Below are 26,159 nucleotides of genomic sequence, written 5' to 3'. Positions count from 1 at the left end.
GCAATTACTCATTAGTGATGGAGAAACTGAGGAATTTCTGTTAAAGGGTTAACATTTAAAAGGCCGAGTAATTTCCTGAATATAAAAGAACCTTCTTGCAACAGAAGAGCTCTGTAAGTGACCTAAAGCCATTTCCTAGCCCTGCCTGGATGCGAGATGGCTTCCATCGAAGGCCTCTGCCCAGCCATGCGCAGAGAGCTGAGGCAGCCCCCGAGCTGCCCTGCCCTGTTCTTCCTCCACGGGCTGTTGCTGTGCCGTGCTCTGAGGGGCAGCTCCGGCAGCAAAGGCAAACAAGCACTGCAGCACGTCCATGTCCAGACCCCGCAGTGCGTAAGGAACACGTCTGTCCATACCCAGCTGCAGTGCTGCCAGCGGTGGCGTTACAGCCAGGATCCATCAGGTCCATCGTGGACGTGGGTCTAGTGCCAGAGAATGGGAAGAGGGAAGCAGGCAAAGCACAGCCTGAATTACAGTCTGCCAGTATTGGCTTTAGGGGCCAAGAGACAGGAAGGGGCCATGCAGAAATGGAGACAGGTGTTTCCAAATTGGTACTACAGATTGAGTTATGGTGCTCTCCCAATACCTGCTTTTGGGCCTCCCCCATGCAGTAAGACTCCTGCCGACTCCCGTAAGACCCCATGGTTACCCATCTAAATGTAGTAATAATCTGTTGTTGCTGTGATACCAATAAACTCTTCCCTCTCCCCCATCTCACTTTTTACAGTTAGAACAATCCTGAACAGGAGCAGAAACAGCCCCTAAAATACAAGCAGCCTTCAGAGCAACATTTAAGCAAATAACACCTGCTGCTTCAGAACTGTCCAGATGCCTGTAGTTCACCTGCTGCAGCAGAAAACATCCTGTCTCCTGTAGAGACAAACCTTATCCCTGCACCTTCCCAGCCTACTACAGCAGGTCACCATAAAAAAGCTACAGCCGTGTAAGACACACAGCTTTTACTGTATTCTGCCTACAGGGCAGACAGAAAAATCAGTACAAGAGTTTGGCAGCAGTTTGACTCAAATAGCAAAGCACAAACCTCTTTTCCCAGTTTCCTTTCATATTACTATTCCAAAATACAGAGCAGTATTTCTGACAGGAACATCACAGCTCTCTTCAAGTTGCTTTTTTTCGTACTCCCCCCATACCCCAAGTGCCACTCAACCCAAAGACTATTAACTGAACTCCTGTTCTCTAAGGGCCACGCAGACCCTTCTGTCATGTTTTCCAGGACCCATTTACACCTGTCCCACTGCCCCACAATCAGCTTCCATCAGATGAACAGTTTTTCTCACCAGGTGATTTGTTTTAAGTTACATCTACCTTGAAGTTGTTTGTAGTACTCCATTTGGATAGACACCCACTGTTTGTCTACTGTCAACTCAGTAACAAATGCATATGTTTTGCTATCTCCTTTGGTTTTGGATCACTAGAGGCAAATAAAGTAAATAGGAGAAGCTTCACATTACAGTGGAAGCTGCTTGAACACGCAGCACTTGCTCTGTCTGTGCTGCACTCCTTGGTTTGTACGATAACGCACATTTTTGAGCCTGAGATAGACTCATATAGACTGGGATTTCTGTGCCTACCTGCCTCTATGCTTGGCCAGTGAACACATTGTTAGCCTGTCAGAGTAGATGGTCAGTATAACCCAGGACCATCTCTGTACCCCGATCATGCTGCCACTCAAGAATCTGTGAGATTTGACCTCCCTCCTCACCTCTGCTCATCAAGTCCCCCAGTAAAAGGACACTGTTCTGGTCCGTGCAGCATCTTAAGTCCACCATCACGTCCCTGATTGTTGTGAATGCTGTGCAAGGTGCAGCAGAGCTCAGCCATCCAAGGGCTTTGTCTACACCGGTGCTGCTGACACCTTCTCACTGCTGCATCCCACTGCGCAGCGCGTGACTGACCTCACCTTCGCAAGGCAGGCTAAAGTTAGATCACCTGGTTACCTGAGCATGGCAGGAGTAGCTGAGCAGATTCCCCTGCAGTGAAGGGCTTTGGCAGCGTGTTGCAAACTCTGTTCTTTTAAGCAGGCCTGCTTGGCCAAGCACTTAAACACCAAATGCCTTTACCACGCTATTATCATAACTCTTTCCTGTGCTTCACATTGCTGTTCAGGAATCTGCCACTGCGGGTTACTGAGGTCACGGAAGGGTGGAGTGAGACCTTTTAGACACAGCTTGTTTGAGATCAGGGGAAACCAACAAAAGGTGGACTTACAGTCCTACCCATTCCTGGGGAATACCAATTCCTGCAGTCCTAGCATTCCTGGGGAAACAGTTTTTCCAAATTAGGTGTTTTTGGCAAGGGACATTAGGAGTTTGCTGCTAGGAGCCGCAGAAAAAAACCCACCTCAAACCCCTTCACATCCACAGTGACAACAACTCATTGGCCAAAAACTTAATTGTTACAGCTTGCTTCAAAGGGAACAGTCTCCCTTATTTTAATATCCTTATGCCGCATACCAAAGCAACTCTTCTCTACCCATGAAGTCTGCCTCCTAGGGTGACCAGAGGCAACTTCTAGCCCAACACAGCACCAAACCACCACCTTCTACCAGACGTGCAGCTAGATAGTGTGGCAATAACAGAAACACCTCCTCCAGCAGCTCCGGGACCAGCGATGCTAACAGAAACACGGAGCACGCAGAACTGAGATGTAAAAGGGCCCTTAGAAGATAGGCAAGCTTCCCCTCCTCCCTGAAGCAGCCTGGCGCCTGTTACGATAAGGTAGCTTCTGAAGGGCAAACAGCTGCGAGAGGAAGCTGCAGAGGCTGTCACAGCCCACCCGCACACGTGGCAGAGGCAGGGCGCAAGCGGCCGCGCAGGACAGGCTCAGCGCATCACCGCGGAGGCGGAGTTGGCTCGACCCGCTGCTGCCTCGCGGAGGGCGTGCGGGGCACTTGCAGCACTCAGGGAGGATGCATAAGCACGCTAAGACCTTCCACGGCTTATCACAAAAGATGTCAAGAAAAAAGGAAAATAAGGAGGGAAGGAACCAAAAAATGTTGGTATGTTGGAGCAGCGCCCAGGAAGCCCCTGAGCTAGGGGTATATTGAGGGAGTAATAACAACATGGGCAAAGCTAAGCCCTCCAGGTTCAAAATCAACATAGCAGAGACCATGGCTGTCTGAACAATCAAACCAGGGATGTGGATGCACAGAAAAACCCTCCCGGCACTGACCTGTGAAAGAAACAGCTTCTCTTCATTGATGTGCTCCCTCTTGTTTAGGGAGCTGTGGGGTTGGCTAAAGTCTTGGGCAGGAGATGGGGGAGAGGGAAGAGTTTATTGGTATCACAGCAACAACAGATTATTACTGCACTGGAAACATGCTTCATTCACCACAAAGGTTCTCTCAGTATAAGATCTTCTGGAGCCAGGCAGCCCACGGGTTAGTAGCACTATGCCTACATAAGATGTAGGTCTTCACATTCAGTATCAGTATTACAGTAACTTTTTAAGGCAATTAAGGTAAACAAAACAAAGAAACAGGGGTGTCAGAGCAAAACATATTCACAGTTACAGTGCAAATACCAGTTTCATGGTTGGCTTTATTAGCTAGAAGAAATTGCTCAAACTTTGTGCTACTGACCTGTTAACTGCAGCAGACCAGGTCCAAGGCAGAAGATGGAGTTGCAAGCACATCCAGGTAGGACAGCATTTCTGAAATTTGTGTATAGTTCTAAAAGCTGCTCAATGTTTCAGTTAACGTGCTTGGAAAATGCTGGGAGAGACGCTGATTCAGTAGAAAAGCCTGGTAGCAAGATTTTGCCTGGAATTGTAGGTGTTTTGAAGACTTCTCATTTGCAGACTGCACCTGGAAAGGCAAAGTCTTTCTGAAACCTGAGTTGTGTTTGGTCTCTTGGACACACAGTTCTGTGATGATTATATAAGAATTATTTTTGACCATACCCCATGGACAGGGCTGGGACCCTCCATAATTAACAAACTATTACAGCTGGGTTTAAAGAGCCAAAGATAGTAGGAAAAGTAACACCACCCGTGTTGTTTGGGAATAGGGGAACTTTAATGTAACAAACATGCTTGCCATGGGTTATGCTTTTAAGATTCCACGTACATCCAAACTCTCAAGTCATGTGAGAATACCAGGGAAAATAATTTAAAGTTTGTACTCTTTATAAGCCTACTGTCAAAAAAATTTGCACATCTACATAAGCTAAAGGGTAATTTTCAAGGTACAGTTGCTTTTTCTGCCCTTATAAGGGGGTTTGACCTCAGACTCTTAAAAAAAAAAAAAAGGAAAAAATAATCACATCAAGTTTAAGACATTAACAGAACAAGTGGCAATAGAAATAGGCATATATTTCTATGGACCTAACAGTTTTCAGTTGTATGCAATCATGCTTACGCAAAGTAAACTTTCTCTTCTGAATTTTGTTAACGCTTTGCTCCTGGCACAGTATGGAAAAGGCCCTACACTCTGCAAGGCAACATCAAGTTCTTAGTTTGTCTGTCCCCCACTGACAGGGCTGTCAGTGCGACAGGAGACCCATTGCTTGACATAGCTCCGTGGAAAGTCCTCCCCCTCCTGCTCAGGAGGAATGGGCTCACAGTTGGTCTGACTGTTTTGCTCAAATTCACAGTCAACAGGACTCCCACAGTCCGAGTCCACAAAGCCACTGTCAATAGTGTCCAAATCTACGCAGATCATAGGGTAGCTATCCCCAGGTCTTGCAGTCTGAGGGAAGAAGTCACAGGAGCCTTCACTGTAGGAAACACTTTCACCATCAGGAGAAGGTAGAGAGCCTAGATTTTCCAAATCCCACTGATTAGGCTGCAAGCAAAGGTCTTCTAGGATACTCCCCATCCCTCCTTCCAAAGCCCTTTCTACTTGCTGGTGGGCTGGGACACTCGTGCTCCTCAGGCAGTCTGTGGACACAGACCCTGAAGCAAGTATTTTGTCCTGCATGCTCAGGTCAGCCGGGTGCAAGTCACTGGATATCTTTCCATCTTCATCATCGATGTTAACCTTGGGGTAACCAGTTTCTCCAGCACTACTGTCTTCCTCGCTGGCATGCTCATGTCCCCTGTACACACGGTTGCAGTTGCACTGGCAGTTACAAGGTGTAAATTCATCAGCCACAGTCACGGTATCGATGGACAAATGTCCGTATGACTGGTCCTGAGTCCCACTGCTGCTGTTCACGCTAGACAGTAGGGACTGGCTGTCCTGGCCTGGGGCAGTCAGGCAAGATACACAGGGCTTGCAAGGCAGATCTCTTCTCAGCTCATGCAGGTCCTCCCGTGAGGTGCTGTTGGAAGGATGCATGGTGTAAACTTCTAGGACTTCTGGAAGGACTATTCCCCATTCAAAGAAATCAAGGGTCATTTTTGTATGGGATGCACCAACCCACTTCTGCATAAAAGGACATACAGGGAGAGAAGGGGAGAGAGAGGTCAGATAGAGGTTCCACAGAAATTACCAAAGTTCTTAAGCTTTTAGAGGCAAAGTCAAACTCTAAAATCACTAACTCCTCCAAAATAGCAGGGTATGAGATGCTGTTATTACCAGGCACAGGCAGCTGCCAGAGAACCGACCCAGGCAGTTGAAAATAATTAGCTTTGAGAGGTTTTCCATGGCTTTTCAGTTTTCTCTATGCTGCAGGGAACTCCACTGCCCATAGCAGCACTGCTCTGTGCATCAGCCAGAGGTCCCAGCCCAGACCAAGTCTCCCCTGCCCTCTTGTCTTGGACACTGCTTCTCTCAGGAAGGATGGTCAGCTTCTCCCCGCGTGCTGCACCTGCAACCAACACACACATAGCCCTGCTCTGTCACTTCCCTCGCCTCAGTTCCCTAGGAAGGGGGTCAGGGGAAGGTTTCTCCTGATCTTCTGTTATGCAGCCGTGCACTAGACCAACCGTTTCTCCCACAGCGACAAGAAGGAAGCAGTGGTAGGCAGGGGATGGGGACCTCAAAGGGTAGCTACTGCCTGCTGCAGGTAGCGCTTACTCACGACGATTAGGGCCACACATTGAATCTTGCCCTCCTGTATCACCATTAGTATCACATTCTGCCCCGTGCCATGCATTATCTCTAGCTCACGGTCCCCTTGCATTCAGTCACATCTGGGAGTAAAGGCACCTCTGGGTTTCTCTGATCCAAGAACAAAGTAAAAGTTTCTGTTCTTTTTGAAGAAGTCACTGAATCAGACACTCAGATCTCAGTGAACTTTAGGCATGTGCCACTAACGAATGCAGGTAAGTCCTACTAGAGGATTCTGCAGTCCAGAGGCTGGGCACAACACAGACTCAAGACCTGGTTCTGCTCCCTGTCCAACACTTGCCTAATGGCTGAACTGCATCAAGGCTCTTCTAGGTGCACCACTTTCTGCTGTGTATAAAGTAGGTAACAACACTGAGCTTCATAAACACTGTGAAGGCTTCTGACAGAGTGCTGCGTGAGAGCTGGGCATTGCCACAGCTGTCAGACTGCTTTAATCGTACCAGCCTCCTGTCCCAAACTGCACTCAACGTAACTAGACATGAGCAAAGTATTGGGAAGAGAACAGCTTGACACAGCTTATTACCCTCTGACACAGAGCATGGAAAAATCTTCATTACAGAAGGAAGCACCATGTCTACTTTAATTTCTTTTTAACCTAAGCTACAAAGAGCTTATTATTAAAGCTGTAATGGACAGAAAGGCACCTAAGGTGCAAAAAGTTGTTTGAAGAAACAGCAGGAAATCCCTTTTTTAGAATTGAGCAGGCATAATATTTCTTATTTCCTTCTGACAGTTCTTTGCAAATTCCCATCCAACATGAATCTAAGGACCCATGTAAACACAGGAGTAAACAGTGTTCCTCTGCTTTCCCTTCTCTTTTTATGTCTTAACTTTTCCTCTAACATTTTTACTGCTTCCTACCCAATCCAGGACTGCTGTCTGCAGAGCATTACTATTCTAATTATTCACAGACGTAACTGAACCCATTGCTTTGATGCAGGCAGGATGCAGTTGAATGAGCCCTACATCAATTGGTTTCTTATCAGCTGAAAATGATGTGTCTGTTCACATATTAGTGATGTCACCACATCCTCTTGTCACGCCCTGCCTGCGCATCTGGTGCTGTGGCTGTATGGGCAACTGCTGCTTTAATCTGGACATTTATTAAGAAGTAACTCAGCTGTAGCAACTGAGGCTCATTCTCTTCCCAGCAGCACTGAACAGCCTAACTGGAAAGTAGCAAGAATGTAATTCCCATAGAACAGAGAACCCCATGGATTCACCCCGAGAGGAGCATGGCTCTTGGCGTGCAGGGTGCTCACACTTCCACTCTGAGCACCAGCCCGTGACTCTCAGGAATTCCCACACTGAGTCCACCTGGTCCTGGCTACTTTCCCCGAGAGCAGCCCGTGCCACACAAGAGGACGCAAGTCCCCCGCTGGTGCAGATACGGGAAGCCACAACAGGGCTGAAAGAGGAAGGCAGGAAGGAAGTGAGACTGTGACTGCAGGCTTCAGCCTGAATAACACCCATCCAAGACCCCTAGCTTAACCTAATCACAAACATCAACCCTGCAGCAGTGGGAAAGTACATGAAGATCATAAGGGCCCAGCTGGTGTCCCTCTCCCAGAAGTCTAAGAAAAAAGCAGAAACAAAAAGCAGACACTGAGGTGTCTCTGATCAGTGCTGCTGTAACAGCAGGAACCTGTTCAGAAAGAGGCAGTGATGTCTGCACTCACATGCTGGTACTTTTACGGTTTGATAACAGCATTGTGAGTTGCCCTTCAGCTTAATACAACCGTTATTTATGCACATTCAATGTTCTTTTACTTTTATACCCTAAGAACTCCAGCAAACTCTGCAGCCTTCGCAAACGGTTTTGTCACACGAGCGAGTTTGGCTGGTGTTAAATGAGAAGAGAATTTGGGAGGGCTAGGCGAAGTTACTCAAAGACACTTCCTTCACAGGGAGGCAGCTGCACTGTGCTATCACACAGCAGTTATCTGTCCCCAGGGCTCTAGCCATCTTTCCAGGATGATATGCATAGCTATTGCCTGTATGAGTGACTCTGAAGAGAGAACTACAAGGCTTAATGTTGAGCTTGTGTCACTGCAGAGGCTGGAGTGGGAGATCTGGCTCTACAATGAGGTCTGCTCCATGGCCTTGATGGCAGCATGGGACTGGAGCTTTGGAAAAATCCCATTTACTGTCCTGGTATCCCTTTGTCTACCCCCTTCAGATTTCCAGGCTTCACAGATCACAGCTCAGCTCACCCACCCAGACAGCACCTACAGGCAATAAGCAGCATGGATGTGACAAAGGCCTTCACGCACAGAACAGACACTGGAGAGCACTGGTCCTTATATCTGGAGCCGTTTGGCATTCCCTTGAGATAAATTCCCCCTCCCACTGCCCTAATGAAAACTTCTTGCCCAGGACAGCATGATGGGCCTTTTAGTTTAACTTTGTCATGTACTCCACTTGCTTGTGTAACCCATTTATACCTTGAAATCTCCATTATGCACCAGGTAAAGAGGTTTGAAAAAGGGAGCAGGGTCTGGGATGCAAGCCATCTTCTTCCACAAGCTGGAAGAGAACAGAGAAAGTCTTTGGGTTTAAGTACACATTACAGATGCAAAGCAAGGCATCTCCAGATCCAATTCAAGCAGCTGAAAGCACCTGCCCAGCCTCACAGGTTTGCAAGTGGCTGAGGATGCAAGAACGTCTTGTGCCGTCAGAGCCATCTAACGGCCTTTCTCCTGAGCCTCACGGAGGTGGGGCCTCAGCCCTCCGGACCTGCGCACACAATATTCATGCTAAGGAAAGAGGTTCCGATCGTTTCCTTCCTGGAAAAGCACGAAGTGTTGGAAACGTGTTTTCCCGCAGGCTGGGCTGGCTCAGAGCTCTGCGCTGCTCCCGCGGCCGTCGGCTGTGCCGGTCCGGTGGCTGTGCCAGCCCAGCGGCCTGGCCCGCGGCAGCGCGCACCCCGCCCCTCCAAAAAGGAGAGGGGCCCCCAGCCAGCGTTGAGGGGCCTGTGCCAGCTTTGGAAAGGGGCCGGCCAGCCCTGGCTACGGCTCCCATCTGTAGCTGTCGAGCACAGACAGGACTGGGAGAACAGCCCAGGGGGCTGGGTGGCCCCTGCGCAGTCCCCACGTGCCGTTGTCTCGTCCCAACCAGCTGAACGGCAGCAGAGCCCCACAGAAAAGCGCTCGTGGCGATGCACCAGCTGGAGACCACACTCTGTGGGCCCTCGCAGGCCCGTAGCTGTGTCTGTGCACGGAAATACAAGGCACAAAGAAGACTGCATGTGAAAACCCCATCTTTAGCAAGACAGAATAGGAGCATTTACACCAGCTTCCCGAAACATTCTTACCTCCGCTGTTTGGCCAGGAAGGTTGTAACTGAGGCAGTGATTGCCACGACAACACCAAACAGCAGCAGCCATCCCATGCCTGCTGTCTGTGTCACTGCTGGAGAAAGAAGACAGGGTCATTCAGGCTCACCTTGCATTCCTACCCTGGTCAATAAGCAGGAGATGGTGAGGAGACACCCTCAATTTCTGCCCCAGACTTTCTCTTAGGGACACTGAGGCCGTCACCTGGGGCTCAGCACTCCAGATATGAGCTCTGAATGAGGATGCTCAGAGGGGAGTGCATCAATGAAAGGAGCAGTGCGTCAGCTGCCCTGTGGCCTGGCTGCACTGCAGACCGACAGCCAACGTGTTTGGGGCAGGACAGCTCCCTGCCACAAAGAGCCCTGGTGTTTCCGACTCCTGGTTCAGGGACACCTCAACAGATAATCTGTTAAGTGAAAAGAGAGGGCAGCTGGCTAGAGACAAGTGAAGAAAAGGTGTTGACTAGATGAATGCTTGTTGGCTGCTCTCTGACTGCAATGGAAAGGAGAACCTTTGAGACCCAGAACTCAGATAACCCTTAGCAGATGGAGCCTGACCCTGCTGCTACAGCACCATGTAATACTTCAGTTTGAGCTGCAGATCAACGAGAGCAGGGAGATTCAGCACATGCTGCTGTCGTCGACCACAGTCACCCCGCCCTGCTCTATTTGCACAGACTCCCTATTTTCACAGCCTCTGTTCCACCATGACAAGCACCAGTGTACTTCTGTGCATAAGGTACTGTGCACTCCCTGTGGAGTGGGAGCAGTGGCTACCAAACGGAACACCCGTGGCCAGCATGACCAAACATCAGAGTCCAGACACAGACCGTAGCCCTGAGAGCAGGATCCCCTCTCCCCTCAGCTGAAGGCAATACTAAGTCCCAGTAGTGGAGGCACCTCTACTAGATCTCCCACATTTCTGAAAGCTGCAAGCAGGACCCTGGATGTTCGGCACTGGAAGGGAAGCTAGAGGCTGCACTCCTGCCGTGGCATCCAAACCCACAGCCAACGCCACCAAACCCTCCTCCCACGGGCCGTGCTGTAAGTGGGCTTTGCAGCGCAGTGAGATCGATACAGACAGCACATATCGGCCCAGGCCTGGGGGTTCCTGTACTCAGTCAGCAAGACAAACATGCCTGTCTTTACTGGACTGTTTTGAATTTGTTCTAATTAATCAGATTCGACACTGGATCAACTGGAAGAGCAAGGAGAGCTGGTAGTATGTACCGGCAGGGCTGGTTTTCAACGTCAGCGAAGAACTCCATTCACTCCAAAATCCACAGTAGCCAGTGTCTTCTCGGGGTCTGGCTCTCACTTGAAACTCGTACTCAGTGTTTGCCTGGAGTTCCCATGGCAGGATCATCAGTGTCTGTTTATCTTCGTGGACAGCTTTCATCTTCCGAGTCTGTGAGCCATGAAACACCAAACATTCAGGGCTGGAGTGACTACTCCCACCTTACCTTCTCTGCTGCACAGTGAGGAGCCCTGCAAAGTAATCTCCTCTGCTTTTGCATTGTGTCTGCAAGGCCATGGTTAACAGCTGCATGGGGCCCTGGGGGATCCTTCCATGCAGGACAGCATGAGAAGCAAATGAACTATCAGCCTTCCCCACAGGATCTAGTACTTCTCAAACAGCTTCTGCTTCTCTATTCTTTTTTCAGTTTTGCCTGTTTTCAGTTCAAGCAAGCAAAAAGAGACACCTTTTCTAAACCATAATAACCCCTCTTCCACAGCAGCACTCCTGTCCTGGTTGTGCTGGCCTCTTCTTTGCTGGTACATCCTACTTGATGGTAAACTGACATCTCACTTACCTCCCAGGTGTCGGTCCTTCTCTTATAACGCAGCTGATATTCCAGCTCCTCATTCAGAAAGTAGAAAGAAGAGTCCTGGTAGATGGTTTTCCAAGAAATATTGTAACCCTCTGAGAACACAGCGGTCAGATTGAATGGAGGCTGTGGTTTGACTGGAAGACAGATGGCGTTACCCTTCATAACATTACTGCAGACAAGAGGTCGCCCAGCATGGTATCAGCAATGCAGAGTGCGTAGGGAGCAAAACTGCCCTGGCAAGGGTGGGCCCTCCTACACAGGGCAACATCCACAACATTTCTGCCTCTCAGGCTGAGCAGTCCTGAGTCATGCACAGAGCCTCACACCTCAGCAGTGTAGTGAAGTCAGGCCCCCATTCCCCTGAATGTGCCTCTGCCTGTCTCCGAACCTCCTCGTCACCTAAGGAGCAGGAGAAGATAGCACGAGGGGCTAATACCTCCTGGGAGATGTAGAGTCGAGCACCTTGTTCTTCTCAGGACATAGGAGGACTCTGCATAGTCATGGTCACTTGCACAACTAGGGAAATACCCTTCAATGTAACAGGGGCATCAGGAAAAGCTGAGCATAGTGGACACTGCATAAACCCAGTGCAGATCCCTGTGTTGTAAGTGCCTAAAAGGCAAGTTTTGTGTGCCCTGCAGGGTGCTTTCATATATGGAAAACATGCACAGACTCCAGCACTGGTCTGCAGGGTCCATCACTAAGCTGTGATGCTTCTGTACAGGGACATCCAGATGACATGCAAAGCACCACTACCCTATCTGTAGTCTGTCGGGGGGGGCAAGGGGTGTTCCTGAAATGCTGTGGCATTTCTCAAAAAGATGACAGTTCTCGTGTAATTTCTGAAGAATCCAAGTAGAAAAATCCTTTTTCATACGCCAGCGTGGTACCTGGCTAACCACCCCTTTTCTTCAGTGTGCTGCACAAGTTGGAACACACCAGCATTTCACTGAGTCAGCTATATGATTGCACCTAGTCTTCCTGTCATGCAGGAGAGATGGTTAGGAACTGCCCCAGAAAGCGGAAGTGCCACCTCTATTGTGTCTGGGACACCTTGGGCTACCCATAATAATGTCATGTTGGTTCAGGGTTGCACTGCCAGAGCCTCTGGAGACTCCTGTGAGGGCATTTGTGGCATCTGCAATTAAAGTAGTTCCTCCTGCCCTTTAGATTCTAGCCAAGAACAAACACTTGCATAGGGTAGGTATGAGACTGGTCTAAGGTGGAAATTTATCACCTACTACTTCATGGGAAAAAGGAATTTCCCCATGAAAAGACCGGGGCCAAGTCAACTCTAAGCTCATCCTTGAGCATAAATGTTTCTGTAGTTCACAGTAGCATCAATAAGAGCACAGTGCTCTGTGTAGACAAGTGCACGCCAAACAGAGCCCCCCCGCCAGCTGCCATGCTCACTCCTTGCCCAGACTATCCTAGCAGATAGACATAAGGTCAGACAGGATTTATGAAATCCACCATTTTTGTACTTACTGTTCTCCGCCATATAAAAGCCTTTGGAAATCACGTGCTGCCTATCAGCCACCTCTGTAACATCCACCTGGACTTTGGTGTCTGCCAGGAGTCCAGTCATGTCCACAGTACACATGTACTGTGTGTGACTGCTGTTCTCGGACAATTGCAGGAGACTGCAGGCAGCCACAGTATTTTCTGGTTCTTCCTCAGGAACCCTAAAACCACCAAAAACAAACAAGCAAGTCCACATCTACCACATGCTGTAGTTGGACTAATCTGTTGCTGAACCGCCAGGCATAGAGATTAATAAGAAAAAAAAGAGGCAACATGTTCAAATAGAAATTTATCTTTGAATTTTGACAGATTTTTTTTTTCCTTCTATTTTCTCAGCTTAGCATCTTTGAGAGAAGTGGGAAAGTGATGCTGAAGCGTTTGTGGAAATGAAAGGTTCTCACCAGGGCTGCACAGCTCAGGACTGCACCGCCCAGGACTGCACCCACTTCCTTGCTGGGGCTGAACAGCACCATACAGGGCTTGGGCAAGCTGTGTGACCCCTGCCAGCACACACGAGCGAGAGTCCACGGTTACCAGCAGCAAAGGGCAAGGAGAGAAAACAATGCCAAGGAGGCCAGAGTCAGTGTGGCAGCCAGCGGACAGCAGTGCTGTCTGCAGACACAGGAACCAGGGATCCTTTGCTGGGGGAGAAGCCAGTTGGTAATGAGTATGAAGTACCAATTGAAAACCAGCATGGCAGCAACAGCAAGAATGCTACCTAACAAAGAGGACAGAAGGACACCACGGTGCTGTGACCACGTCAGAAGTTCCCGCTGGCTGTGCTGTGTGCACCCGGCTGGGACGTACCATGTTGCAGTGAGGTTGTATGACCTGGCACCCAAGTCATGTCTCAGGATACAGGACAGGGTGTGTACATAGTCCACAAAACAAGTGAGGTTTTCACAACATGTACCTGTAGGTTTGGAAAGAGAAAACATAATATCAACTTCCATGATGAAGCAAGCAGAACTTTATATCCACACAGAGAGTCCTCAGGGCTCCCTCTATATCTGAAGGAACAGACCGCTCTGTGCCAGCGCCCCCGAAACTCTTCAGTCTTGGAGCATAAGATGTGTTCCATCCCTACAGCAAGGTACGTGTCAAACAAAAACCTATTTAAAAAGCTGTGGCAGCAAATGGCATGCCAAAATACCAGGACATACCCAAATTACGACTGAATTTTCAAACTTATCTCTGTCTGCTTTTATACAGTCACTACAGCAGAGTCACAGATTATTTCTGCAAGAGTCCTATCTTATGTAGCACATAAAAGAGGCATGATTACCCAATCGGAAACAGTAGCATATTCAAACATTTTAACGATACCACTTCCTAAATTGAGTACTGTTCTTTGCTAGTCTAGTTCTCGTTTTATCACATCTACGTGCACTTTACACATTTTTAAAAACTGACATTTTAGTAATTCTTTCTTTACCATTCTCTCTGCTTACTATTTTCATATCTGCAGCATCAACACTTTTCATGTTCAGCTCTAGAGGCTCAGAATATGCTTTTAATGAAATTTTGGCAAAAAAATATTGTAGTTACTATAATTTCTATAAATCATTCTGGTACTAAAGTGATAGGCACAATTTATTAATCACTTAAACTGAAACAGACTTCTAAAGAGAACCCGAGAGCCAATTGCAGAATTCACACTGGTCATTAAGAAAATTAGCTAATTTGAAGGTGGTCACTAAGCAGCATTTACGCTCTTCTAATTGTTCTGCAGGAGCTCTGCTCACGTATCGGTATCTGATATGTGCTGTAGAAAAAGCACTGCTCTTCTATGCAAGTACACTTCAGTTACCTCTCTGGATCTCAAGGCAGGGAAGATGGCAGCACAGTGAGAAGTACCTGCATTGGTGAGCCCTCTCCTGAGAGCACCTTGGGCTCACAAGAGCCACCATTACTACACTAGGAATAACTGAGTGAGGAAAAGCCTGTAGGAGATAGAGTGTGCCGTGCTGATGCAAACCATGCCTACTACAGTGACTATTCATCTCTTCCATGTACAGTATCACCCCTTTTGATGGGAATAAAATTGCCATCATCTAGGGGAAGATCAAGGTTGTTACATCCCCCTACCATCAGGGCTGCCCCCAGCCTGATGGGAATATGTTACCTGACAGCCATCAGGCACCCAGATCCTCTGATGCTAACCATGACGGGAGTCCCCCTCCCTTTGCCATTCTGCTGCTTGCCTGCTTCGAGAAGCTGCACTCCCTGCTTCCTACCTTCCCTTGGTTGAACACGCTTTGTGTTCAGAAGAGCTGTTTGCATAAGATGAAAGCAGGCCTACGTGATAAGCTCAATAACCACAATGCCTGGTTTTACAGTTAAAGAGGATGCTGTATGCAGAGAACAGTCAACATGGAATGCAGGCAACGTGTGCATTGATGGTCCAGAAATATCTGTTCCACCCTCCAGATCAAACGAGAGTCCTCACAAACAAGTGTCTCTGCATTTACAGTCACAACGCACTGCAGGCATGTCCAGTGGAGGGTGCAGTCCAATGCTAGGTCAAAGTAAAATTCAAAGGAAAACAAAGTCCAACTTTTCCCACCAACTTCACTCATCACGAAAGTTTCTTCCTAATCCTGTTGCATCAGAGCACATGCTGCTCTCCCTATGTGAGCTCTGAGCAGCACTCAGATTTGTGTGTGAGACACCCCCCCCCCCGAAGAGTCAGGATGGTGACAGAAGAAATTTGGGGATGCTTGTGACAGACTGTCCCGAAGGGTGTACATATGCTTTATTAAACCGTGATTCAAATTATGTGGTTGTCACTTTGTTTCATTTTGACTTTTTCATTTCACACTGACTTCAGAATTTTGTTCTAAAATTTTCAATAAGTTTTAACTTTTCATTTTGAGCCCTCAGTAGGCTCTTCTGAGGGCTCTGGTACAAGCACTGTTTGTTCCAGCATCCTGAACAACATACTTTTTCACCCTTAGCCTAAATTTACACTCCTACAAAAACGCAGTTTTAAACCCCTTTCTTTCCTTTAGAGAGGTCAGCAAGTATTAATAAGCTAATAAGCACTGCTAATCAGCATTCTTCTATGCTGTTATGTTAATCAGTCAAATGGTACTGGTAGCTGGTAAGCTGCAAGTGTATCTTTGGGCAAGAATCTGTTAACAAAACTAAGAAGAGTACAGCTTTTTACTGGGAAGCGAATAATTAAGTGTCCTAAACCCAGTTACATCTAGGATGGATTGTCCATCCTTGGCAGCTTCAGAAACAAAACCCAAATATTTTTAACAGTAAGATCTAGTTTGGTCCAAACTGAAACCGGGTAATTCCCTGGCTTGTGTTACACAAAATTCAGGCAGACATCACAGTGGTCCTGTATGGCAGGAAGACATAACTCTGAATTAACCTTTTCTGCTAATTTAGGTTTGGAGAAGGTCCAATGCTCTGCCTAGAAGCAGCACGTAAAATGCTAAACTTGCACCTGTTCCCTGCAGACGCTGTTGTCGCTGCCTTCGTCCGTCCAGCTGAGCTGTTCTGAAAGGCGGCTCTGAGCCAGCGCCAGTGAGAGAGGGGGGTGACTGCACAAGGGCTCAGGCTGGGTCACTCCACTGTCCCTGGCCTGCCAACAGCAGCCGTAAGCCCTGGGGATACCCTGGTCTCAGCCACTGGAACCTTTCCTATGTCAAAGGTGTTTTTTTGGGGGGGTGGGGTGGGAAATCCTACTCCAATATCAACAGGAGACATTTCAATGCAAGGCAGGCACTCCCTCCGCACAGTATGCAGCCTGGCTGAGCCCTGCTCAGCTGTGACCCTCTTGTGTCTGTCCTCCACTGCCCATGGAGCCTCTTCCATAACTCGTTATCCCATGGAATCCACTCCCCTGGTGCCCTATCTTGTGCTTGCTGTCCCATGGCAACATCCTGCCACCCACATCTCAGCAGAGTCTGTGTCAACGGTCACCAAGATAAATCCTGCGGGTGTGCAGCCCGGAAGAGATATTTGGGAACTTACTGTACTGGAATAAAAGGAAGAAGGCAATACTCTGGAGCCACGGTTTGTTCCTCATGTTGTTTCTGACTGGATGTCCTGGGGGAAAAAAAAAAAAACAAAACTCAAACCACAAACTTAAGAACAACAAACCAATTAAAAGTTCAGCTCAGCCATCTACCCTTATGTTGAAGGTTAAAGTGGAATTAATCTTGCTTTCATTTAAATGTCTAGAAGTGCCTAATTTAGGCAAGACATCGCAGCTCTCCTGTATGTATCTACTCCACGGGCTAAGGTGGGGACGACCAACAGCCCTGCCAACGGCCATAAACCAGGTCAGTGAAATCTCCACTCCTTGCCAGTAGCACGTGCAGAGAGAAAGCAGCAAAGTGACTGCAGCCTTAGTCTATCCATGCAACAGGAAGGCACTTGGGTTAAGCGCTAACCCATTTTTTCTTCATCAGCTTCCTGCAACTAGAAATGGCTCGCAGCTAGGAGAAGCAACATTGCTGTGGCTTAAACATCCGTACAGCGACTTCATCAAATAGAGTCTGAATGTCACAGTGGGTCTGTATGAGCAAGGCTTGTGAGAACTCATTGGTTTGCCTTACCCATGGTTAAATAAGCATGGAATATCTAGTTAAGGGACTCCAGGAAAGCAGCCCAGACAAAAAAAAAAAATTACAGCCTCCCATGTGGCACAGAAGAGATTGAGGTACAGCACTCATTTCAGGGGCAGGCTGTCCTGATGCAGTTTGGTGAAGAGAACCTGCAGGAAAGTCTCCAGAGAAGAGAACAGCAGGATGTTTACAACAATACAAGGAAACAGCATCACATACAAATGACTGCTCAGCCCACAGCTCCTTCTACAAGACCAGGCCCTCAAGCCACATAACACATTAAGGCTGGGTTTTCACAGCATTTAACATTTACAGAAACACTTAGATGTGCGCAGAAAGACTTAGAATGAGCTCCCTGCAGAGTATTGACTGTTGATACCCGGTACAGATTTCAGTGCTCTTTTCTCAAGCTATTCTGAAATGGGCTAGGCTGCCTGGAGACAAGACTTTGGAGAAGCAACCTCTGTTATTTTTGGGACATACTTCTGTCGGCAGCAAGTTGCAAGGATGCAAAGGTAGCAGGGAGGGCCCACGTGCTGTGCCACAGAGCAGCAACACTGTCAGTGTCTGGACACACAGGAGTGTCTCTGCAGAGCCCCAGAGCTCTGCAAAACCCCCTGTGCTAGATTGCACAGCAGCACCTGTGAAAGCCATATGGGCGAAGATAGGGCAGCAAGCTGCAGCCACCAAAAGATACCCAGAGCTCCTGGCAGGGCCTGATGCAGATGACAGAATCACAGACTGGTTTGGGTTGGAAGGGGCCTTTAAAGGCCATCTAGTCCAACCCCCCGCCACGGGCAGGGACATCTTCCACTAGATCAGGTCGCTCAAAGCCCCGTCCAACCTCCAGGGATGGGGCATCCACCACCTCTCTGGGCAACCTGTGCCAGTGTTTCACCACCCTCATCATAAAAAAATTTCTTTCTTATATCTCGTCTGAATCTGCCCTTCTTTAGTTTAAAACCATTACCCCTCATTCTATCCCTCCCCCCAATCAAGAGTCCCTCCCCCCTTTCCTGTAGCCCCTTTCAGTCCTGGGAGGCCGCTCTAAGGTCTCCCCGGAGCCTTCTCTTCTCCAGCTGAACCCCCCAACTCTCTCAGCCTGTCCTCACAGAGGAGCTGCTCCAGCCCCCCGAGCATCTTCATGGCCTCCTCTGGCCCCGCTCGAGCAGGTCTGTGTCCTTCTGATGTTGGTGCCCCCAGCGCTGGACCCAGCACTGCAGGGGGGTGTCACAGAGCAGAGCAGAGGGGGAGAATCCCCCCCCCTCGCCCTGCTGCCCACACTGCTCTGGGTGCAGCCCAGCACACAGGTGGCTTTCTGGGCTGTGAGCACTCGTTGTTGGCTCATGTCCAGCTTTTCACCCACCAGTACCCCAGGTCCTTATCATCACAGCTGCTCCCCATCCCTTCACCCCCAGCCTGTATTGATACTGGGGGTTGCCCCAAGCCAGGCGCAGGACCCAGGTCCTGGGGTGCCTGTGCCTCCTCCCCCAGCACCAGGAAGCCTCCAGACAATCACTCAGCAGAGAGAATACCAGTGAGGCCTCTCCCACTTGGGAAACATTTGTGGTGTTTAAAAATTTCCCAGGTTTACTCAAATAATGAAAGCAAAATAAATTTAGCAGCCACCAAAAAGCCCCTGCAGCCCCATGTGAGCTCAGAGACTTGCTCTCAAGGCACCACAGTGTCCAGATGAGATCAGCACGGCTCGCTCAGGAGGTGCCACAAACACCTCACGGCTACAGCACCTCAGCCCTGCGGTGGGAGCAGCCATGCTGCTGCTGCTGCCCCTCCTTTCCTGCCCAACATATCCTGCAGATGAAGCACAAGCTCCAGCTCAGTGAGGAACCCCAGGTACCCTGACAGTCCCCCCTGCCTGCTGTGAGCAGCAGGCCAGAAACTCTTTCCCCACACTCCAGCCCTTCCTTCTGTATCGTACATTTCCTGAGGAAACATCTTTTCTTGACCCCTCTGGTCCCAAATTCTCCAGGTTCTCCCTGTATAACACCCATTTTCATTATCACTACTTCTGGTGGTGCAGTCCCTGGTTACTAAGACACAGCCCACTGTCTAAGCCCACCTTGTGCTCCCACTCATCTTTCCACTGCTCTTCTCCGAATGCTCATTCCTTTGAGGAAGGACCCTGTTATCCTGCCATCTGCTCACCTGACTTCATGCTGAGACTGGTTGCACTGTGAACACAGATGCCCTCAAGACGAGCAGTCTCCTGAGGCAGCATCTGCTCGTGACTTCCCAGCATCGAGGGCCTGTTCCCTGCAGCTCATTTAATAGAAGAGCTGTGCCGAATGAGCCAGCCCCTGAGGCCTAAAGGCCACTAGCTCTAGAGACATGACACAGACCCTTGTCCACTGACTTTTAAAGTCTCCTTCTCCCTGTGAAATACCTAGAACCTGTTGTTGCTGGGCTCAGAATATTCAGAGGTCCCCCAGCTTAGGATGCCAATAACCTGCCCAAACAGTCCTGTTCTCACCCCGAGAAAGCGCAGAGTCCCCAGGGCTGCTGTTGCTCCTCCTCAAGCCTTCGTGCTCTCTCGCTACCTGTAACCCAGCAGGTGCTCGACTGCGGGACGGGCTAGTGCCGCCCAGCACTCTGCCCTGCTGCAGCCCCTCTTGGCATCACTTTGCTTCGTGACTGTCACACTCCACAGTCTCAGCCACCCTGTAAGGCCAAGAAAGGCAACTTGTTGCCTCTTCTTCATCAGAGGAAGGAAGGGTTGGGCCCTCAGAGAGCTCTGCATACCCACTGCTTGTTTCAGAATCCAACTGGCAGTGCCCCCAATGTTTCACATTCATTTCTGTAGCTCCCTCATTTTACTCCCATTCCTGCCTGAATGGACAGAGCAATGCAAGGGAAGTCTTTGCTGCTTTTAGCTACTGGACTGTGGTTTCTTTAAAGTGCCTTCCCTATTTTTCTTCCTCTGCTCAGAGAATAATACCATTGATCCAATGGGACAGAAAGGACCGAAAAGGAAAAAAACAAAGCAACAAGCCTGAGAAGCTCATTGGGAGGATGTCTTATGGAGATATCAGAGGCTGCCATTACACACTGGAAAGAGGTTAACATGTAAGGTTGTAATCTAGAAAGGAGCTTCCTGAATAAGAGCACACTGGCAAAAGTAAGACATAGGATCTGCTAACAGGCAAAGCAAGGAGACAGTACTTCCTCACTTGGAACTCCACTGCCCCAACTCTTATCCCAGCCAGTGCCCACAGATTAGTCCAACGCTTATCTCCTTCGCTTCTTACACAATTCTCCTACCTCGGAGTTGTGGGGAAGGACTGCTACCTCCGAGAGCACTGTAGAAAGTGTCCATGCTGTGTGTGTCTGGCCTCCTGACTGTGCTCCAGGTCATTATGACATGATGTGGACGTGTGTGCAGAAGGGCTGGGAAAGATGTACCTCTGCAGCAGTGTCTCTGTGGTCTCTGATGACTGGAGGGCGTCATGACTTCAGAGATGTACAGCAGCCCCTGTGCTGAGGCTTCCTCCAGTCAGGCCCTCTTCAAGCCTCAATCCTAGTCTGTGATTAAGACCCCCCACCTTTCCTACACCTCTCCATTCATTACATCCTTCCTACACGCTTCCATCTGTCAGCACCCCGCTCACGTGACTGTTCACTTGGAGGGAAGAACTTATTCCCTGTCTGGCATTAGAAAAGTCCTTTCTACCACCTCATTTTAATTTCTCTGTGCACCCTTCATGCACCCTTGAAACAGTTACTTAATCCTTATAAAATGTCAAGGGTTGTACAGCTGCTAAGCACCATTGCTGCAAGCTCTGTAGTATCCTAGGGAACAGTGTGTGAGAGCACAGTAATAAAGTTGATTAGCCATTCATATAGATGTGCACATGTAAATGGTGCTACAAGGTTTTAATATACCAGAGAATAGGAAATAGGACCAATACACAGACATTTATGCAGATTATTTTTTGTTAAGGATCTGGAAATATGGTGCTATAAGCTGCCAAAGATGAATGCAGTCTAAGCTTGCAGATTGAAGGGTCTCCAGGAAATGTATGCACTTACAAAACTTCCACAAAAAACCAAAAAAGCCTAATTAAGAACTCAGTTTAAATAAAAAAAAAAAAAAAAGAAAAAGAAATCTGGTATTTCCAAGCGTGAGAAAATAAATGTCATAGCTACACCAAAAGAAAAAAGAGTGGAAGTCTCTCAGTCCACCAGTTATATGCAAACACCAAGCTTTCTTCTTGAAAAAAATTCATTATCAATGTACACTGCCATCTAATCACAAAGCTAAAGCAAGAGGGAAACAGAAGGATTCTCTAGCTGTCCGGTAGAGGCCAACTGCACCGACAGCAGGGGCACAGGGGCCACGTCAGCTATAAAAGATTTACAGTGAAGTCACAGATATCAAGTAACAAACTGGCAGCAGGGAAAACTGGTGGAAACATGGACATTACCTTGCCCCATCCTTTCAGCTGTCCATTTCAGTCCTCCAACTCTTCCACAGCTGGCCTGGCTAAATCATTGTGCAACTGCAGACACTGGGTGCGCGGGAGCTGGGGAGTAGGTGGATCTCATCAGCTCTGAGTGAGAGCAAAGCCTACTTGTGCCCGACCAAGAGCTGTAGTGTATTGGAATACACAGTGATAAATGGTGGTTGACGTCACCACTGTATCAGTATTACTGTGCTGATAGAAGGATGTGGTGAGCAGAGGAGGCAATGAATTCGGGTCCCAACACCCACACAACATTTATTACTGTATTGCTCTGCTCTCTTACTCTTATGTGAGAAAGAGGTGGGAGAGCAGATAAAAACTTACAAGCCTCAGATCTAAAAGGTCATAGTGGGGCTGGTGGAGTTCGAGCTTTGCAGTGGGGAGGCAGCAGCATCAAGACATTCAATGGTTAAGCCCAGCTCTGTAGTACAGTGTGTACATCAGAGACAGCCCAGCACCTGCGCTCTGCTTCCACCCGCCCCAGAACAGCCCTGGGGAGCCCTCAGACCACAGGCCCAGGCAGAGGGGCTGACCCCTACCCTGACCTCAGTCATGTCTTGGCTGGGGTCTGCAAGGCTGACGGGAGGGAGGGGAGCTCAACTCACCTCCACGGACCTTAGAAGGGGCTGCAAGGGCCAGTGCAGCTCCCTGGGCAAGAGGGAGAGGAGCCACAGCGCGGAGGGGACTCGGCACACGCAGCACAGTGTGGCAGCAGGAGGGTGAAAACCAAGGAGTAACCCAAAGAGACGGCAGCAGAGCTGCTGGGTGCAGGCGAGCTGGCTCTGTGTTCAGCTGAGACCTGCCCAGCTAAAGAGACCACGGCCCAGCCACAGGGGGTGCAAAGGCTTGGCAAGGCCCAGCCCAGCAGCCTGGGGAGATGCACAGAGAGTAGGAACCAGCTCTGACCCAGACCTCAGGGCTCCTCAGGTGGTGAGGGAAATCACAGGTATGGGAGAGTCATGGCTGGTCAGTCTATGTACAATATGTATTTATAGTAAAGGACAGAATAAATCCCATCCCTCACATAGGCAAGATGCAGTGATCACAGACCATTGAGGGCATAAGAAGATGCTCAAGACAGAAGGTCCTAGCTTCATATTCAGCAGTAGCAGCTGTCGCTCTCTCATGTACTGACAAGATATTTGAAAAATAATCAGGAGCTTACTGCTTCCAGCATACCTAGCATCTATTTGAAAAGGAGAAATCCAGACTTAAAAGGGTGCTGATCGCAGTCTGGAGCAAAGAATACACAGCCATGGGGAAACTGCTAGTAACAGCACAAAAGAGAGCAGCTGATTTCTGTGCTGATATATAGGCAGGAACAAGGTGAAGTGTCCCTGTGTCAGGGAACGTTCCCAGGAATTTGCAAGAGTGTTAACAACATGCCAGAGTTTGTATAAAAGAAGGTAGGCTGTTCTGGGCCATAAAGCAGGCCAGCAGGTCTAAACCAAAACTATCAGAAAAGCTAACATGGGATCCAGTTAATAAAGAACAAAAGGACAACAATACAGAATAATTGCAGCCTAAGCAGTTAAACAGAAAATAGCACAAGTGATTTTTAATGAGTTGTTTGAGAAAAACAGGCATTTAAGTGCAATACGTTTAAATTTGTAAAGCCGGTGGTCTTAGAGTACCATCAGAATTCCTGTTTTAAAAATTAGCTCAGTAGTATCAAATGCATATTATTGTATGTTTTAAAAGTAGCGTGGCTTGTGCCTGCCAGACTATCACTCTTTGGATTGATCACACATGCTGCCCATTCCCTCATTCCTCTGCACAAATAGTGGTGCTAGCACACCTTGGAGAGTCCTGTGTAACCACGGAGCAAAAGCTGCACCACTGTCCGGGTCTGCCATCCTCACAAGAGAAAGGTCTTGCTAACTGCCTGGGAAATGCCTAGCTCAGCTGTTCAGCCTAACTGGCCCTGTGCTATCCCACACCGCACCCAGCAGTGACCATCTCCACAACCCATAGGCAGCACCAGCTGGGACAAGTCTTTTTGAGAAGCTTGGGCCTGACACCACACCTGCAAGTGATCCACAAAGCATGCAGAAGGGGGAGCTGATCTCTCTTACAGTGACTCTGCTCTGAACACGATGAGGAATAGCTGTTGGGCTAAGTAACAGGATCCTCTCCATGCATGTTATAATGGTGCACAACTACCACACAGGCCAGCCCCATTACCAGCAACTACCCAGCAAGCACAGTCAGGAGCCACCTGCCCTGGCCTGAACATCTAAACCATCTGTTTCTCCCAGGGTGAGTCGGGGGCGTGGAGGAGTCTGCTGATTAGAGACGAGGAGAGAGAGGTAAGACTGAAGGTAGGTAATGAGCCCTAGGAGAGGGCAGAAGTGGCAGTTGGAAGTTCTTTTTATAAGATAGTTAATTTTAATGTAAGAAAGTTTATCCTTCACTGACTGCCAGAATTCAGATGTGCAGTTTCCCTCCTGTGATACTCACTGCTGGTGAAGCACAAAGCCAAGAAGAAGGCTGGAACAGCTCATCACGCAGATGTGTTGAAACTTAATGACTGATTCTCTTCTGTCATCTAGCACTGTGCCTGTACATGTGTGCACGTATGTGCCAGTACAGGCATGTGCGCATGTGAAACTGTGTGAGTGCTGCAATGGGAAGAGCAACACGTCATCCCGCCCCTGCAGAGCAAATGCTTCACCTGCATGTAGCTCCTCCATCCTGGGAAGCCCAGCACAGCGTGACCCACCGGATCTCTCTCAGCGACCGAGAGGGACCGTATCCACCCCACCCAGCCCAGGAAGAGCCACGATGTAGGACACAGGCAGGTCTCTAGGAGCCCTGATACTTGCTGCCACCCGGAGCACAGTACGTGGATACACCTGCACGGAGCAAAGCCAGTCAGGCAGCGACCTTCTTCAAGAGCACACAGCTCTAGAGCTCTCTGTGCTGCGTGGGAACTGGCCCCTCTGCACCTGAGGTTCTGGGGCACTTCAGGGCAGCTGCATCCAGCCCCCAAGGTAAAGCTCTTGGACACCTGAAGCAGTTTCTGTAGATTCGATATGAGAGGTGACTACTTTCATCCAGCTGTAATCTCAGCCCAGCCTGCAGTGGCAATATTCATCAAGAAGCAAGCGTGAAGGGCACACCAGGGAAGGCTTGGTGGATTCTGCTAAAGTTATTGATGACCCAAAAGCATTTTGCTATGACTGGAAGAAGGGCAACATCCATATGTATTTATGAGCAAGAATAAATACACACAGAGGAAATAACAAACAGAGCTGACAATTCCTTTCTCTAGAAGGGAGAATTAGTGACACTTGCAGTTATCAAGTTCATGATGTGAGGAAAAAAACCCACACAAACCGTTCTACCTCTGTATTTTCTTTCTGTCACAACAGAATTAAAACTATATTCTCAGCATCATCAAAGATACAGACCCGGTATAACTCTAGGGTCAAAGCTACCTTTACTGACTGGTGACATTTAGGAGGAAGATAATCATACATTACGATAAGTAATGAGTAAAAAAATGGCAGAACAGCTGAGACATGAGTAACTGTTCTACTGGAAGGGAAAGCAATAGAAGAAACCACCTCAAAGCTCAGGAAATGGGGTAAAGTATGAATGAGCCAGGCAGAAAGCAGAGGTGTTAGTCAGCAAAGCAGCAGGTTGAAAAACAACAAAGCCCCCCAGCTGGCAGCCTTCGAGTGACACAGGATGAGGAAAGAGTGTGTCGCTTTTGTTCTGGGGAATGCTGAGTGCCGCCCACAGAGACCCCAGCACCCTGACCTCCTGCCTCCCTTGCGCCTTTGCCAGTTGTATCTTTGTAGTCACCAACATCGGTCTCAGCCTCTTGTTTCCCCCAATACACGTCAAGTCTGAACCCATGAAAGCTATAGCAGGAGCACATCCCTCTGGCTCCTACCAGAGGAAAAAGGCTTACCTTCCCAGAGCAGTCGCTATGCATGTCTTGCTCACATGGAGGGGATCACACAGAGGCTTGCATCTTCTCTTAGGAAATCACCAGACATATGCTGGTAAACAGAAACAGGAATGACTGTGCCTGTGAACTCACCCTGACCATCTGGAACAGAAACCCACAGCTCTGCTCAGGCTCAAACCCACCACCCTCATCTGCATCACGCAAAACATACCCAGAGCATCTCGCCAGCAGCCTCACTACACCGTACACACTCAGCCACGGGAAAGCACGCTCTTCCCAAGACAGCCGCCACACCACCCTCCTCCAGGAGCCTGGTGCCCTTTGGATACCCACCAGCACTACTCCCCTCCATGTATTTGTCAGAGCCCTGCCCTGCAGTTGGGCTCCTGCAGCTTCACCAACTAAGCATCAGCCTTTCCTTGTCTGTTCAGCTGAGGTGTCCCACCCTCTCCACCC

General features: G+C 48.8%; 1 protein-coding gene across 6 annotated transcripts in view; it reads right to left on the bottom strand.

Moving 5' to 3' along the window:
* Positions 1 to 3,209: 3,209 nt before the first annotated feature.
* Positions 3,210 to 26,159, bottom strand: part of IL21R (interleukin 21 receptor) — a 28,704-nt gene continuing 5,754 nt past the window's right edge. The window contains exons 2-13 of one of the 6 annotated variants that reach the window (XR_012625318.1): positions 25,704 to 25,844; positions 21,746 to 21,844; positions 16,708 to 16,782; positions 13,528 to 13,633; positions 12,685 to 12,881; positions 11,179 to 11,330; positions 10,595 to 10,772; positions 9,345 to 9,438; positions 8,476 to 8,557; positions 4,376 to 5,383; positions 3,599 to 3,823; positions 3,210 to 3,260 (exon numbers count right to left, since the gene is read on the bottom strand). Coding sequence is in view for 1 of the 6 variants with exons in the window: in XM_074841360.1 (XP_074697461.1) it covers positions 4,469 to 5,383; positions 8,476 to 8,557; positions 9,345 to 9,441; positions 10,595 to 10,772; positions 11,179 to 11,330; positions 12,685 to 12,881; positions 13,528 to 13,633; positions 16,708 to 16,782; positions 21,746 to 21,755 (1,812 nt within the window). In the remaining 5 variants the exon portion in view is untranslated. Of the gene's footprint in view, positions 3,261 to 3,598; positions 3,824 to 3,937; positions 5,384 to 8,475; positions 8,558 to 9,344; positions 9,442 to 10,594; positions 10,773 to 11,178; positions 11,331 to 12,684; positions 12,882 to 13,527; positions 13,634 to 16,707; positions 16,783 to 16,864; positions 17,298 to 21,745; positions 21,845 to 25,703; positions 25,845 to 26,159 lie in introns of those variants that run through there. The other 5 variants (XR_012625317.1, XR_012625316.1, XR_012625320.1 and 2 more) reach the window with 5 other exon arrangements.

This window comes from Strix aluco, chromosome 15, assembly GCF_031877795.1.
Source record: "Strix aluco isolate bStrAlu1 chromosome 15, bStrAlu1.hap1, whole genome shotgun sequence".
In the NCBI taxonomy this organism is placed as follows: Eukaryota; Metazoa; Chordata; class Aves; order Strigiformes; family Strigidae; genus Strix; species Strix aluco.
The sequence above is the reverse complement of the archived record's forward strand: the minus strand, read 5'-3'. Positions and strand labels throughout refer to the sequence as shown.